The sequence below is a fragment of the Pocillopora damicornis genome, chromosome 3, assembly GCF_964200805.1.
Source record: "Pocillopora damicornis chromosome 3, jaPocDami1.2, whole genome shotgun sequence".
Taxonomy (NCBI): Eukaryota; Metazoa; Cnidaria; class Anthozoa; order Scleractinia; family Pocilloporidae; genus Pocillopora; species Pocillopora damicornis.
Genome location: NC_142672.1, coordinates 15,234,348 through 15,248,198, shown reverse-complemented (window position 1 = coordinate 15,248,198; position 13,851 = coordinate 15,234,348). Strand labels below are relative to the sequence as shown.

Genomic DNA, 13,851 nt, shown 5'->3' with positions numbered 1-13,851 from the left:
TCTTACGAAATAAGGCATGGATTCCTGCAGGCGTTTTCATGACGGCTTCCCACGATCGGTTAGGCCTTAGAGGCCTGGGACGAGATAACCAGGAAGTGGGAAAAACACGAATCACTTTCTGTTTCTCGCACTTGGTGTGTTTTTGGGTATTAGATCCTCTTTAAAAGATAATGATTGAAGATTAGCTTCAGATATAATGCAGCTTTGAAGGTAAGGGAACGAAACGATGTTTTTGATAAAGGAACTTGAACCGAGTAGTCAATAGCGCGTGTGTGCTGGGTACACTTCCCGTCTTCTAATGAAGACTGACGAGCGGCTGTTTTTGATGTTCTCTGCCGCACAACTCTTGTAAATTTTTCAATATTCAACTAAATTCACACCAGTTCAAGGATCAAATGTAAACTATTTCGCTTCTACCCATCTGCCTTAGGTGGCATTCTCGGTATGGGATGGTGTGAAACAATCATTGAAGTCTTTCTTAAACGTAAGGATAAATCTTTCCCAAGTCTTTTGTGTAGAAGTTCTTCATCTTTACATCAATTTTTTTGAAGCTGTACCTTCTGCTAAAAATATACGATGTAAATATGATAACAAAGTTGCCTTATTGAACTGTGGATCGCGGCTTTTTGTGCTCAGTTAGAGGCAGCTGAACATGTGCTTATTCCTTTCGTTGGCGGAGGTGCTACAGCATTTGATGGATTACTTTATTGATGGATATCTATGTACGTTAAAAATTTCGTCTGCATTAATTGCAAGAAGAAACATTTAATTCTACTTTGCTAAACTAACTAATATATTATGAAGATAAAACCTGTCTTGTCCCAAAGTTATTTTCCGAGGATGCCGTGTCTTATTCGAAGTTGTAATGACGTACGTAGCGCATTGGGCTGAAAGAATTTGTTTGCCTCCGCCAGAAGTCTCGACATTTGTCAGTCCTGGGCGTACTGAAAAACAGAAAAATATTTGTTAACCACAAAGTGTCAATTACATGAATGCACAAATTGTACCTGAGGTCTACTTGGACATGGAGATTCTGCTTGAACGCAAAATTGGGAACCATGATTGTTATATTCTTAGCGTCTTGAGTACTGATCATCATTCATGCAGTATCCAGTGGTACAAATCTTCTGCCATCACCATTTGATTACTGCGTAAAAAGTGAATTTCAGTTTTGGCGGCCTTCCTCTTGAACGAATCAAATTTAAGAAGGGAGATCAAATTTTCTTGATTAATATTTTCCTTTAAATCATGATTTAAAAAATCTGTCAGATTTTACACATGACACAAATTTGTCCTGCTCCAAGGTGGAATGATGGCACTAAAATATGGTAGGAAAAATTCACTCAGCACACCTGTCACAGAATTTATGACATATTTTTGCAAAATACACCAAAATTTGAGCAGTGCACCATTAGGCCCTAAGGAAACTGCAGAACACAGATCATGAGATTGGCTGTTCCACACCCGAGCACTACTGTATCTGAAGCATCTTTTAAAATAATTGGTGTGGGGCTGTGGAGGAGCAAATCTATTTTTGAAATTCCTGATTGAAATTCCTAAATCAGGAAATCAGGAAGTAAGGTCATTTTCAAATAAAAATTGAAATCTTAGATATTTGGGGGTCATTCAGTATATAGTCTTTGCTGCAATCAGTTGTTTGTAGGCTTTTAACCCTTTGACTCCCAAGATCTTTTTAGCAATTCTCATCACTGTCTGTCATGATTTTTATGATGTTCATTTGGAAAATTTGTTATTGGATCAAGTGATAATCCCCTTATGAATCAATGTTTCTTTATTCTCATCTCTTGTCTAATTGATATTGTATTGATATTGTAAGGAGAAATTCTGTCTTCAGTTGGTTACTCATATGGCAGTTTAAGGGTTAAGTCATAACCATATGCAAGCCTTGAAGAGGAATTTTCTCATACATTCCAGAATGTTCTGTCATTTATCAAGTTAATTTTTGTGTTTACTGAGTGAGTAGTGTGGATAGTCCAAGCATGCTAATTCATAAATATGTCACTCTATATATTAAGGGAAGCTTGTATCAAGCTGTTGTTGTTATTGCTTGGCAAGGGGTAAATAAAGCTGTTTTGCTGATTACAAGCCCGCAGGCTGAGTAATAGTGTAGTATGTACCCAGTAATACATTTTTCTCAAACATACAACAACTGCAACTTTGGGAACGAACATTATACATCTCTAGGGATCAACCAGAGTATCTGCTTTGATTTTTCTTCTTGAAAGACCGATGTAACATTGTAATAGCACTTAACTATGTCTTGGTTTTTCTTATGCTAGGAAATGTTTGGTGTTCAACTTATCATGAGGCAGGGGCATTTCAGGGCATACCCATTTGCCAGACCAGTAAATGTTTAAGAAATTCATGCCAGCTCTAGGCTTCCCCATTAGATTAACTATGATCATTGTGTTAGTTTCAAAACACTTAGTTAATACACACTTTATTATTGTTTTTGTTCTGGTTCATTTCTATTAATAAGTCTTTTGCCAGTTAATGATTATTATGCAATAAGTTTGTTATCTCGGATCAATTTCCATTTAAGTAAAGATTCTCTCTCAATCATCGCTACAAAATCATCGCTGCTAAATCACTCCTAGATAATCACTACACGCTATTTGTTTCCATAAGGAGCTAGACCAAAGTGTTAGTCTCTATTTCTTTTACATCTACATTGTTTACCTTTTGTATGTATTATTTGTGTACTTCTCATATTTGGTTTTATGAGCCATTCGTTTTTAGTTAGGTTAATGTTACATTTGGTGACACATTTTTCTTAGTTTAGTTTTTGTTGTATTTTCTTTTAATTTGAACCACACATACACAACCTTAACTGCTACTCTCATCAAGCAAAATTACATCTTAGCAATAAAGATCACTTGACATTGTGTGCATTCAAATTGTCTGCTCAGCCACTTAGGTAACCTTTTGAGGTTACACATTGGTCTTTATGACACTTGCTAAGCATTTACAACAATCTCCTAATTTACTGGGCATGTGTTAAAAAATGACTGATGGCCAGGTTTACCTGTATAGGTAATCGGTGGAATGATGTAGGTTGCCAGGTATTATAACAATAGTTTCAAATTGATTGTTAAGCTTATGAAGGTGACCCATGGAGATGCAATCAGAGCTTCAATTTTCTCTAAATGTGCTACATATCACAGCTGTTAATTACATACATTTAACATATCACTCTAGTGCCTGTTGTTTTCAAATTTGAACCTTGATAATCTGGACCTTGATAATTTGGACCTCGATCATCTGGATTTTTTGATTGTGGGGACTCCCTTCTCTGGTGCCATTTTTTCATGAATATCACTTAGTTGCATTATAGATTTATAACAAATTTTTCCCAGCAGACAAAGAAGATGTACTCAATCAGTGTTGATGCCATTCCATTAATGCAGCTTCAAAGTATGATATAATTTACAACATGCTTACCTTGTCAGTTGTGGCATGAAACAAACTGATTTACATCAGCATTTTAGCCCATGAAACATTGTCATTGTAGAACATTTTTGTATATACTTAGGCAAATTTTGGCAATGATGCAAAATGATATGAGAATGTACTTTGATTCTTGTTTAATGTTGACTAAACAATATGTATTCAGTTTTTTTAATGGCTCATTTAAAGTAATATTTTCATTTATCCAGACTCTTGAATTTTCCGGGCTATTTATCCCAGTTCTCACAAGGCTGGATATTAGAGGTTCAACTTTATATTAGGTGTCTTCTATTCATTATACCTTATTATATAAGTTTTTTTTTAATTTTATGTGTTTTTTGGCTTAATTTGGATTCCTTGTACCAAGATTTATTATATTTGATCAGATTGAGATGTAACTTTTCTGAGAAAATGATGGCCTGGTTTATTTTTGTTCATACTGCATAACACATACATACAGGTTCCTATCAATTTGACCCATGAAAAGTGCTCATTCTGCATGAGTTTTTTCAGCTCCAGTATAGATGGACTTGCTTTGGTGTGTGTGCTTTTTCTTTCTTATCTTTGCTGGAGGACCTAGAAGGATCCTATGCACAGTACAACTCTGACCTAGGATGATACTGTAGGGAACTTGCCTTCCTTTGCTGTGGCTTGGGTTTGATTACCAATCCCTTTGTCACATGTACATTGAGTCTGCAGTGGTTGCTTTTTGTCCTTTCTCAAAGGTTTTTCTCCCTGTAATCAATCATTTCTCTCCAGCATTGCATCAAATATTTCAATTCAACTGAGAATGTTCAGAGTGAAGGACCACTATGTGAATTTGTGCAGCTCCTAATTTTGTTTTTTTTAAGTAGGGGCTTTTATTTAGTGACACAGGGTCTGCAATACATTCAGAAGTGAAGAAGTTCAATTCATCACCATAACGCGAGTTTGAGTCATGAGCCAAACTAGGGAAGTTCAAAATCTTTTCTTTAAAAGTGAATCATGCCTGTAAGGTAATTTATTTTATGATCAAACCTAATATTTATGAAACTTCATGTATTAAAGCTAATTAGGACAGGGAATTTGAGTGTAAGTAAAGTGGACAATGGACCATAAACCCCTTCAGAATCTTATGGGTTGGTGCCTGGAAGCACAACGTAAAATCAATTAATAAATAATTACTTATAAATAATAAATTGATAAATTAATCCATCTTTTGACTACTAAACGATTCGGTCGATCATTTAATCATTAAAGTGAATCAATCATTAAGCCAAGGATTTTCTTTTTTCCTTTCAGAGCTCGGTTTATTTGCCTTAAGCTGTTGACAGCCTCATCTTTGGAATTCTATCATGAACGTTTCTGACAACCAGAAAAGATGGATAGTCTTCGGGATTGCTCTAAACAAGGTTCTGGTCGCAAAAATACGAGCGTTTGTTGAACGAGAGATTCGGAAGGAGTATGGAAATCTTCAAACCAGCCATAATATCCATACTCAGAGCTATAGAGGGCGACTCCAAAGGCACACAGTTGCTTTAAAGTATGAGAACATTAATGGAAACGACACATTACCCAGGAAACCTGATGGAAAGTATGACTATCCCAGGTTTGACTTCCAGGTGACGTCATATATTGACCTTGCCAAGCTGTATGTGGAGAATTACATGGCCAAGTTCAACGCGTTCAACGAGCACTGTGATGCATCAGCCGTGCTCACGCTACTTGGTAAAGTTCCCGTGTTTCCTGCTGTTGTCCAGACTACAGCTGGTGATGTAAGAAAGGCCAGAAATGCCTGGGCGCACTGTGTGTTTAGTGAGTGGGACCTAGTAGGTTTTCAGCAAAGCTTTGCTGACATGAATCAGCTGGTGAAATCTCTGGGCCTGCCAAGTGCCCATGAGACTGCAATCTTAAGAGAGCTGAATGAGTGGCAACACAAAGGTAACTTGTATTACTCTTTAAAGTATCCTTTGATTTAAGACATTGCCTTACGGTTGACCAGGTGGAAGTGTGTACTGCTGATTGCAATCTAACAGGAGAGAATACCAAACAAGAATAAAGAAGAATTTACTCGGATTGTAGGAATTTCATAGGTTTATTTAATTTAATCAGCGAGAATCTTCGCAGTGTATTTTCTTTAATCGCTCTAATCACTTCCTGCATAACATTGACAAAACAGAAGGCAGCTATTTTGAATTTTAGTGCCTCTGCTATAATCACCTCGTGACAGCTAGGTAATCATACTGTAACTCACCATTAAAATAAGCGGGTAGCACTTACTAGTTTTTGTATAAATGGCGTGATGAATAGACTAGTTTTTGAGAACAGCATGTTCACCGATGACGAAAGCTATGAAATAAGCATTCGTGCGTGGGTTTGCATTCAGAACGCGACAACTTGTTGCAAACGGCGCCTTAGCTGATTCTACAGATTTACAGTACACTGAGAATAGATTAATTTTGAACAAATTCCCAAGCGACGGATGTTTCTACAAACGAAGGGAGAAATAGCTACTTTGATAAAAGAATTCCGTTGGAAAATGATAAATCATTTATATATTCCGATTACGAAGTCGCATTGGTAATAGAACTTTGGGAAGGTCGGTTCGAACGGCGACTGCAACGAACAAGTTTGCTTGTCGTTGGTAGCCGTGTAGTATTTTAGTGCTCTTGAATTGTAGCCTATTCTTTAAACAATAAACCGCCAACAATAGTAAAACAAATGGACTACCTCATACATACTAATGAGGTTGATGTCTCAAAGTCGTGCGCGCACGACTTTTTGACGCGCACGATTTTTTTATTCGCAATTGCATGCGAGTTTTGGCGCGTTTAATTCGCGTTTTTCGGTTAACGTATACGTGAGCGGTACTGTACCTTTAAAAGTATCCTTTGATTTAACACATTGCCTTACGATTGACTAGGTGGAAATGTTTACTGCTGATTGCTTCCCGACTCCCTTGAGAAGCAATGCAGACACATTCAGAGAGCTCTTTGAGAAGGCATACTACGGGTTAAAGTAGTTATGTTGTGATATTTTGAGCTACTTTTTTGGTCAGGTCGCCAAAAATTGTCGCCAATTCGAAGGAAAATTTAAAGGTAATTGGTTTCTTGGGTCGGAAAAAAAATCTTACAGAAACTCAAACACGAAGAGTTAACGATGTGGTGATTTACATGGATTGCAAGTAACTTGCTTGCAAAGCTTAAGTTGTATCTCACGAGAAGCATCAGCTGTGACCTATCTCATTTCCGTATGGTTCTTTTCACACAGGTGCCATACTGTGCATGAACGCTACTGTCGACCCTGATCTGGTAAAGGCTGTTCAACAAGATTTCGTTGCTCTCAAGAATGATGTTGATAAACTTGCATTTGAAAAAGAGGAAGAAAGACAGCAATTTCAGACTGCACTTCTGTGTATTATTACAGCTGTAGAGAAACTGGACAGAAGAGTTTCCAAAATAGAGGAAGATCAACAACTCATGGAGGACGATCAACGCTCCCTGACTGCGCAAGTCTTTCAGCTTGGAGAAACTCTGGACACAAGACTTTCGTTGGTGGAGCAAGAACAAGTAATCATCAAAGAGAACCAGAATATACTTTGTGAAAGATTTGACACCACACAAGACCAGATAAGTAAACTGCAGTCAGATCAAGAAGACATGGAACGACACATCACTTATTTGGGAGATCAGAACTCAAGAAAAACCCAAATTAGCAATGGTAATGCGAGCTTTTCATTTTATCTTAGTTTATCTGAGAACACCCACTCGCTAAATGTTTCAAAATTCATAACTAGAGCAAATTTACCTTCGTAACTGATCTTTAAGTTGAGATCTCCTTAAGTGCATTCATACTTTTTCTGCTTCGCATGAGAACCACAAGGTGTGCTAATGAGTTACGTTTTCTATGCTTAAGACTCTTCCAAAGATTCCATTAAGGAACTTTGCAACTTAAAAGCATCTCGATGTGGAAAAGATTGTCAAAATTAACAATATGTACATAGACAGTCGTTCAATGTAATTTGGTGAACTTAAGCCTGAACATGTCTTCCGTTTTGATGTTTCAGAGATTGCCAGTTGTGAAGCAGACATTAAATTTTTTGCTGAGCGTCATCATCCAGATACTAGAAAATGGTTTTTGAACGATTTTCACAGATGGTTTGAGAATCCTGAAAGGTCCAGAGCGTATGTACTTCTTGGCGATGCGGGAGTCGGCAAGAGTGTGATGGCCGGTGTTCTGGCACAGAAATCAAGAACGACTGGAAACTTAGCGTCTGCCTATTTCTGCCGCCATAATGATGGCACAAGAAACAATCCCAGGTATCTTCTAGGGACCATTGCCTGTCAACTTTGTAAATGTAATGCTCGGTACAGTAACTTTGTGGGAGGGGAGGGTGGCATTAGAAGTTGTTTGGGCAATTCTGAAATGGGTATTCAGGAATTGTTTACAAAATTGTTACAAGAGCCATTAGCCAAATTCAGTGCCTCTTGCAAGAGAATGTTGATCGTTATTGACGCTCTTGATGAGACGAAATATGAGTCCAGGGATGATTTTCTCGATCTCATAATGCACCGTTTTCCCTTGCTTCCACAATGGCTTGTTTTCTTTATTACCAGTCGTCCTGAGGACACTGTGCAAGTAAGATTAAAGGAGTACAATCCCTGCATTAAAATCTGTGCGGGGAACAGCGAAAACCTTAAGTTTTATCAACAGCACGAACTGGACATCAGACTGTACTTAGAGAAAAGCGTCGACTTCTCTTGTCTACCCTTTTCGGCGGAAGACGTAGCGACGAAGTGCAACGGATTATTTTTGTTCGCTTACTACATTGAGAGAGTTCTCAAGGATCAACTCTATTCAGGTAAGATAAGTCAGCTCACTGATCTTTTCCCAGGAGATATTGGGGAGTTTTTTCGGCATAATTTCACGAGAATTTTTCGCAAAGTAGGCGCAGATTTGTACAAGAAGTTGTTTGGTTGTGCTATAGCCGCTCCCTCGCCCCTTCCTGTCTCGTTTATCTCGTACATTTTACAAAAAGAAAATTCTGATCTCGATGAGCAAGAAGTAATTGATGCCTTTTCGACATTTTTGGTTGTAAGGACTTCCGATCAGACTTTCGCCTTTTTACACAATTTGATCCCTTCGTGGTTGACTGACAAGAAGAAAGCCTTAGCGAGGCTATCTGTTGATAGGAATAAGGGAGGTAGGTACTTCAGGGATATCATCTCTGAAGTTCTCTCAGACGCTATTGCGAATCAACAGGGGGAATGTCCTTCTTCCATGGAAGGAGATGTACTTGAGTACTGTGATCAAATCGGCGTTCGTCTTTTGTGTGATTATGGCGACAGTGATTCTCTGAAGGTCGTTTTCAGGTACTTGGCAAATTACCAAGTTATTGCGAGGAGATTAAAAACGAAGGGCATCGAGATATATTCTATCATTGGCGATGTGAAGCTTGCAATTTGCTGTGACGAAATTAGTGACAGAGAGAAGGAAATTCTTCGAGAGATATGCATATTCCTTGAAAATAACGTAGACGTTCTCCTACGAAGTCCGCAACTTCTACATTGCTGCTTAGAAGAATCTTCTAAAACTGTCAAAGAAAACCTTGTTTTTCCAGACAGTAGAGGGGCTACTAAGGTAGATCACCGTTTGCTTTCTTTTTGTGGACTTGAAATCCTGTCAGAATTTGACTGCTTTTCTTTGTCACCTAATAAGAAGTTGATGGCTAGAGCAAGAAAGGGTTTCCTTTCCTTATTTGATACGTCTACGTTCGAGGAAGTTCAAGGCCCTACTACTCTAACAGGAATAGTAGATGATATTCATCATTTAAAGTTTTCGCCGGACGGTAAGTTTATATTTTTTGGAAGGCTTGACAAATGGTTCTCCTTGGAGGAAGGTTGTGTTAAGGAGTTTTCCCAGTTTAATGCTCAAAAGCAAATTTGCTATAAATGGAGTTATTTCCTTAACGGTTCCAGGTATATTGCGGTGCAAGCAGGTCACCCTCCAACCGGAGCTCATTCTAGAACCTGCCTGATAAACATATTTTGTTTGTGGGCCATCTATGAGCTCGAACGTAAGTATTGTTTACGTAAAGGTTCAGTTCTTTTTTCTGGCTGGCGTGAGACATGCAATTTCCAATTTTTACATAGGTTTGAACTTTTACATGATTGTCTTCAGTTTTTGGAACCCAAATTGCACAATTTGATAGAAGTCGTAATTGAAACAGTCATGGAATCTAAAGAATGTCATAAATCTCGCCTCTGCCAAAACTGCCTTAAATTCGAGGAACAGAATGAGGAAGAAAACCTTAACATTGTTCGTCAGCGTGTCCTCGACCTTTACCAGGAGATGTTCGAGGTTCAGGTTTGGGATGTACCAAGAGGAATATCTTTTCTGGAGAAAGCGTTTCTCGAGAATGGGGTACAGCTGACCCCAATGTTCTTCTTGTACCACTTGAGCGCTGCCGTAGAGTGCGAAAGCACATTTTTATACGAAGAAAACGAGAAATTGTCTTGTCATTCCATTGCTTAAGCCATATTAGTGGGGTCGCAAGTTCCCACTGCTGACCGAAAGTGGTTTGCTGATGAGGTTGATAAATATTCGAAAAGGAAACTTGAAGTACTTAACAGATATTTTTTATTAGACCACCATCTCCTAGACAACGGAGCAGTGGAGCTCGGGAATCATATCGTCGAGAAATGGATATCGTCTTCGTTAGATCGGAAGTGGTTTATTTCTCGCTATAAATTTGGAGAGTTTAATATCTTCAAGGAGGAAGACAAGAAATTTATCAAAAAGTTTGCTTCTAAAAACGTCGAACACTGCGTCTTTTTGGAAGACAGTAACGCTCTTCTCTATTACACCCGTGCACAATCGCTACAGATCAAGTATCTTGAAAGTGACATTGTGCTGACGAGCGTCACCGGACACAGCCCATTCTTCCACCCATCCACAAAACAAATTGTATATTGGTTTGTTGAGCAACATGGTGAAACAATCAATTTCCTGAGAGATGCTCCAAAGGATCTGATACAGTTCCTTTTGCTTCTAACTACCGAGGGAGTTTTTAATGGTACATTCATTTCAGCTGCCACTGTTTTTTCCCTCTCACCTAAGTTTTGTGAAACAGTTGGTAAAGAGGACGTTGTTCCTTTTGTCCCTGTAAAGAGTGTTGTATTTTCTCAAAGTGGCGGTCTAATTGCCTGTCATCTGGGACCTAAACTTTACATCTGTAATATTTTTGATGATGCTTTCTCTCATTTATTGTGTGAAGACCAGTGTGAATGCGATAGTTGTCATTTAACATTTTCACCTGACAGCACTTTACTTCTTCATTATATCCAGAACAGCAATGATATTCTACGCTTCCAGGTGTGGAATGTTCATAGCAGGGCTCTTATTGTGACATTCGACTTGCCAGCTGTCGAATCACTGATTTCACCTTTAGATTGCTGTTGTCTGTCATCAGACAACACGAAATTAATCGTATGTGGGGGATTCATTATTGAAATCTGGGAATATGGTGCATCAGCTTGTCGCCTAATAGCTGGGATAGAACACCACGTGTTTATCTCAAACTATAGCGAGTTCACCTACTGTACAGTTTCGTCAGAAACTAATTTGTTAGCCTGTTGCATTACAGACAGAATTGCCCTTTGCCCGATGAATACACCTACAGATCAGTCTGTTCTGTTACTACCTCCTGCCCACTTAGGGAAAATCGAATTATGTCAGTTTGTGAAAGGAGGTCGTTACCTGATTTCTTATGGTGTTGATGGCAACGTGTTCCTGTGGGACTTGAACAGGTGTGAAGCTATTGCATTTGCGAAATTGTGTCAAGGAAGGGAAAGTATCAAAAGGCTGTGTGGATCTTGTGAGGGAGACAAATTCTTCTTCTTGACTTCTTCGGGTCGATTCGGTGTATTAACCCTTTGCGGACTGGAGCACTCGATATTGCTAAAATTGCCAACGCTAAAAGTGCAAAGCGAGGAAATGATGTTAGAGGAAAGTTGTGGGCAACAAAGGGAACAGCATGGACCAAAAGTTCTAACTCATGCCACTGACGACCTGAATGTTGTTGAATTTCTAGAAGAAATGAACTTAATGTGCGACAGTGAAGGTAACAGTGAAAGCAGTGATGATTGTGATGACATGGAAATGCTTGGTTGATCGAGTTAGCATAACTGAGTTTGTACAAGATCTGTTTATTCGGTTCTTCTATTTCAAGTATAACAGCTTTCACAGTCCCATATAAGGGCAAGATCCTTTTAATTCCTTTTATGAACAGGGTCAAGACTGTTAGACATCAGATCCCATGTACGAGACAAACAAACACAAACAGAAAAAAGGAAAACGATTAAGACATAGAGTATGACAAACAGAGGAAAAAAATATTTTCAGAACAATTTATTTGTCCCAAAAAAGACACAGTGAACACTTTACTTTCTGCGATCACAAATTAATGAAACATAGAGTATTTTGGCTTGTGCATTTTATAGAAATAATGAGAAGATACGCGTAAGGTGGCTGCAATTAAAGAAATCACTGTAAAGGAGCCCCAAAAATTTCAGGCCTTGACGCTGCTCGAAACCGTGCCTCATAGATATATGTTGGGCGCTATCACTGACTGAGCAAGGAAGCCACAATTTGGTAGTGAGGCAAATATAGTAGGTTCTGCGTTCCCACAGAAAGAATGTGATCACGATGAAATGAAATACAAAGTATTTTTTTTATCATCCGCAGTGATCACATTCCTGTTCAGAAACGAAAGACCTACTCAAATTTGCGTCGTAAATTGAGAAGCACGTGTTCGAATCTCGTCGAGGCCCAATTTTTTTGAGGCTTCTTTTCTGCAATTGCATAATTGCAACTCACTTGCGAGGATTATTCTTTTTACTTTCTGTTTTGGACTGAGTATCTTAACATTTCTGCCGCTGCCTTTTTCCCCAATCGACATAAAATTTTGTTAGAAGTGAAGCCTATGCATGGAAACAGGTTGTGTTCTTTCGAGCAGTGCATGCGCATTTTTCGTCTTCTTTCGCATTGGCCCAAAGGTGAACGCAAAGACATAAAACTGTCATTTTTAATGTTTTAGTTGATTCTTCTCATCATCCCTGGACTTTTGTACCGCTGTCTCATCAAATGCTTTTGACTACGAACTCAAAATTAAAACGAGTCTCTATGGTTTTGAGACGATTATTCAATGTTAGTTGTGGGTATTTCGTCGAAACGCACATATCATGGTGTTTCGATATTGTACTTAGAAATAAGACTAAGGTCACTATTCATTTACGGTTATGAGGCTTGAAGGTTTAAGTGATCATCAATATGTTGGTTTGCCCAAACGTTCGCAAAATGTCATAAACAAATAGACCGTTTGAACTTCGCCTTTGAAATATTTCAAGACAAAAAATGTTCCGTCTAGATTTTACCTTCCAGGTAGATGGGTATTTGTTAAGCAGTAAAGATCCTAAGTTATAGGTTAATGATTATAGGTCAATGAATAATATGAAAATTTTGTTGCATATATTATTGTAATTAGTTTTATTATCTTTTTGTGTTGTGGAAGATCGTTGATTAGCCCTACGGCCAAACGTTTCATCCACAGTAACTGAAGTTACCTCTATCTATCTAAAAAACAAATTTGAAAAAGCGTCTCGAGCAGTTTTGTGTAGAGAGCAATTCTTACAGAGAACGTCTACGTAAGTTTATCAAGGGCGGCGGAACAAGGGGAGGGGGCTTTTAAACTGTAATTAACTGTCATGGGGAAAAATCCTTCACGACTCCCGAGGAGGTCCTTTCACGGCTCTTGCCTTCCCTTCCCCTCTCCTGCAGTGAGTTCTCTTTCCGCCCTTCTGTTAGTTTGATGTAGTTCTCATTGTAGTTTTCAAAGATTGGAATTTTTTTTGAGAACATTCTCTCCTATTTTTTTACCTTGTATAGAATATTTAACAGATATTGAAAAAGTGTCGTGCTACTGCTGAAAGTCTTTCGAAGGACACTCTCGTAAGCGGCCACTGTCCTTTCGACCTATCTCCACTTTACGTAAATGGCTATCTAAAGATACGAACAACTTTTCCTTCCCAAGGTTGTCTCCTTACGAGAGTTTCAACTTTAGTAGTTTTATCAGCTTTCCATTTATTATGTATCGATGAAAAATCATCCTTGAATTGATACGTTATGTTATTGCGTTAAAAGGAAAAAGGATTTACTGCAGTTTTCCTACGTAAGGGAATAATTTAAGAGCACCTAATGAGAGCAGTTAAACAGTTGAATGTAAATAACTTATATTTACTCTAACCCGTAAATATTAATAGAACTGAGAATTTTATAGTTTTAAAGTTTTTGTTGCTATATTTCTTTAGTGCCGATGGTAAGAATAAAATTATTTTAGGAAGTTGC

At 38.3% G+C, this 13,851-nt stretch overlaps 2 protein-coding genes across 2 annotated transcripts; both read left to right on the top strand.

The window, feature by feature from the left end:
- Positions 1-70: 70 nt before the first annotated feature.
- On the top strand, positions 71-13,851 carry LOC113666968 (uncharacterized). The gene is made up of 4 exons (XM_089201143.1): positions 71-210; positions 4,750-5,388; positions 6,718-7,167; positions 7,514-13,851. The coding sequence occupies exons 2-4, from the start codon at positions 4,803-4,805 to the stop codon at positions 9,979-9,981; spliced, it is 3,504 nt and encodes a 1,167-aa protein (XP_089057269.1). The 5' UTR covers positions 71-210; positions 4,750-4,802; the 3' UTR covers positions 9,982-13,851.
- On the top strand, positions 9,982-13,851 carry LOC149048472 (uncharacterized; the record flags this gene model as incomplete). Its single annotated transcript, XM_089201144.1, has 1 exon — positions 9,982-13,851. A coding segment is annotated over one exon (1,638 nt), but the record flags the coding sequence as incomplete, so codon positions are not given.

What these genes read in the sequence shown, in the direction of transcription:
- LOC113666968 (XM_089201143.1), top strand. Translation starts at nt 4,803, where the DNA reads ATGAACGTTTCTGACAACCAGAAAAGATGGATAGTCTTCGGGATTGCT. An exon ending in GAATGAGTGGCAACACAAAG is followed by an intron (nt 5,389 to 6,717) that starts GTAACTTGTATT and finishes CTTTTCACACAG; the next exon opens with GTGCCATACTGTGCATGAAC. An exon ending in AAAAACCCAAATTAGCAATG is followed by an intron (nt 7,168 to 7,513) that starts GTAATGCGAGCT and finishes TTGATGTTTCAG; the next exon opens with AGATTGCCAGTTGTGAAGCA.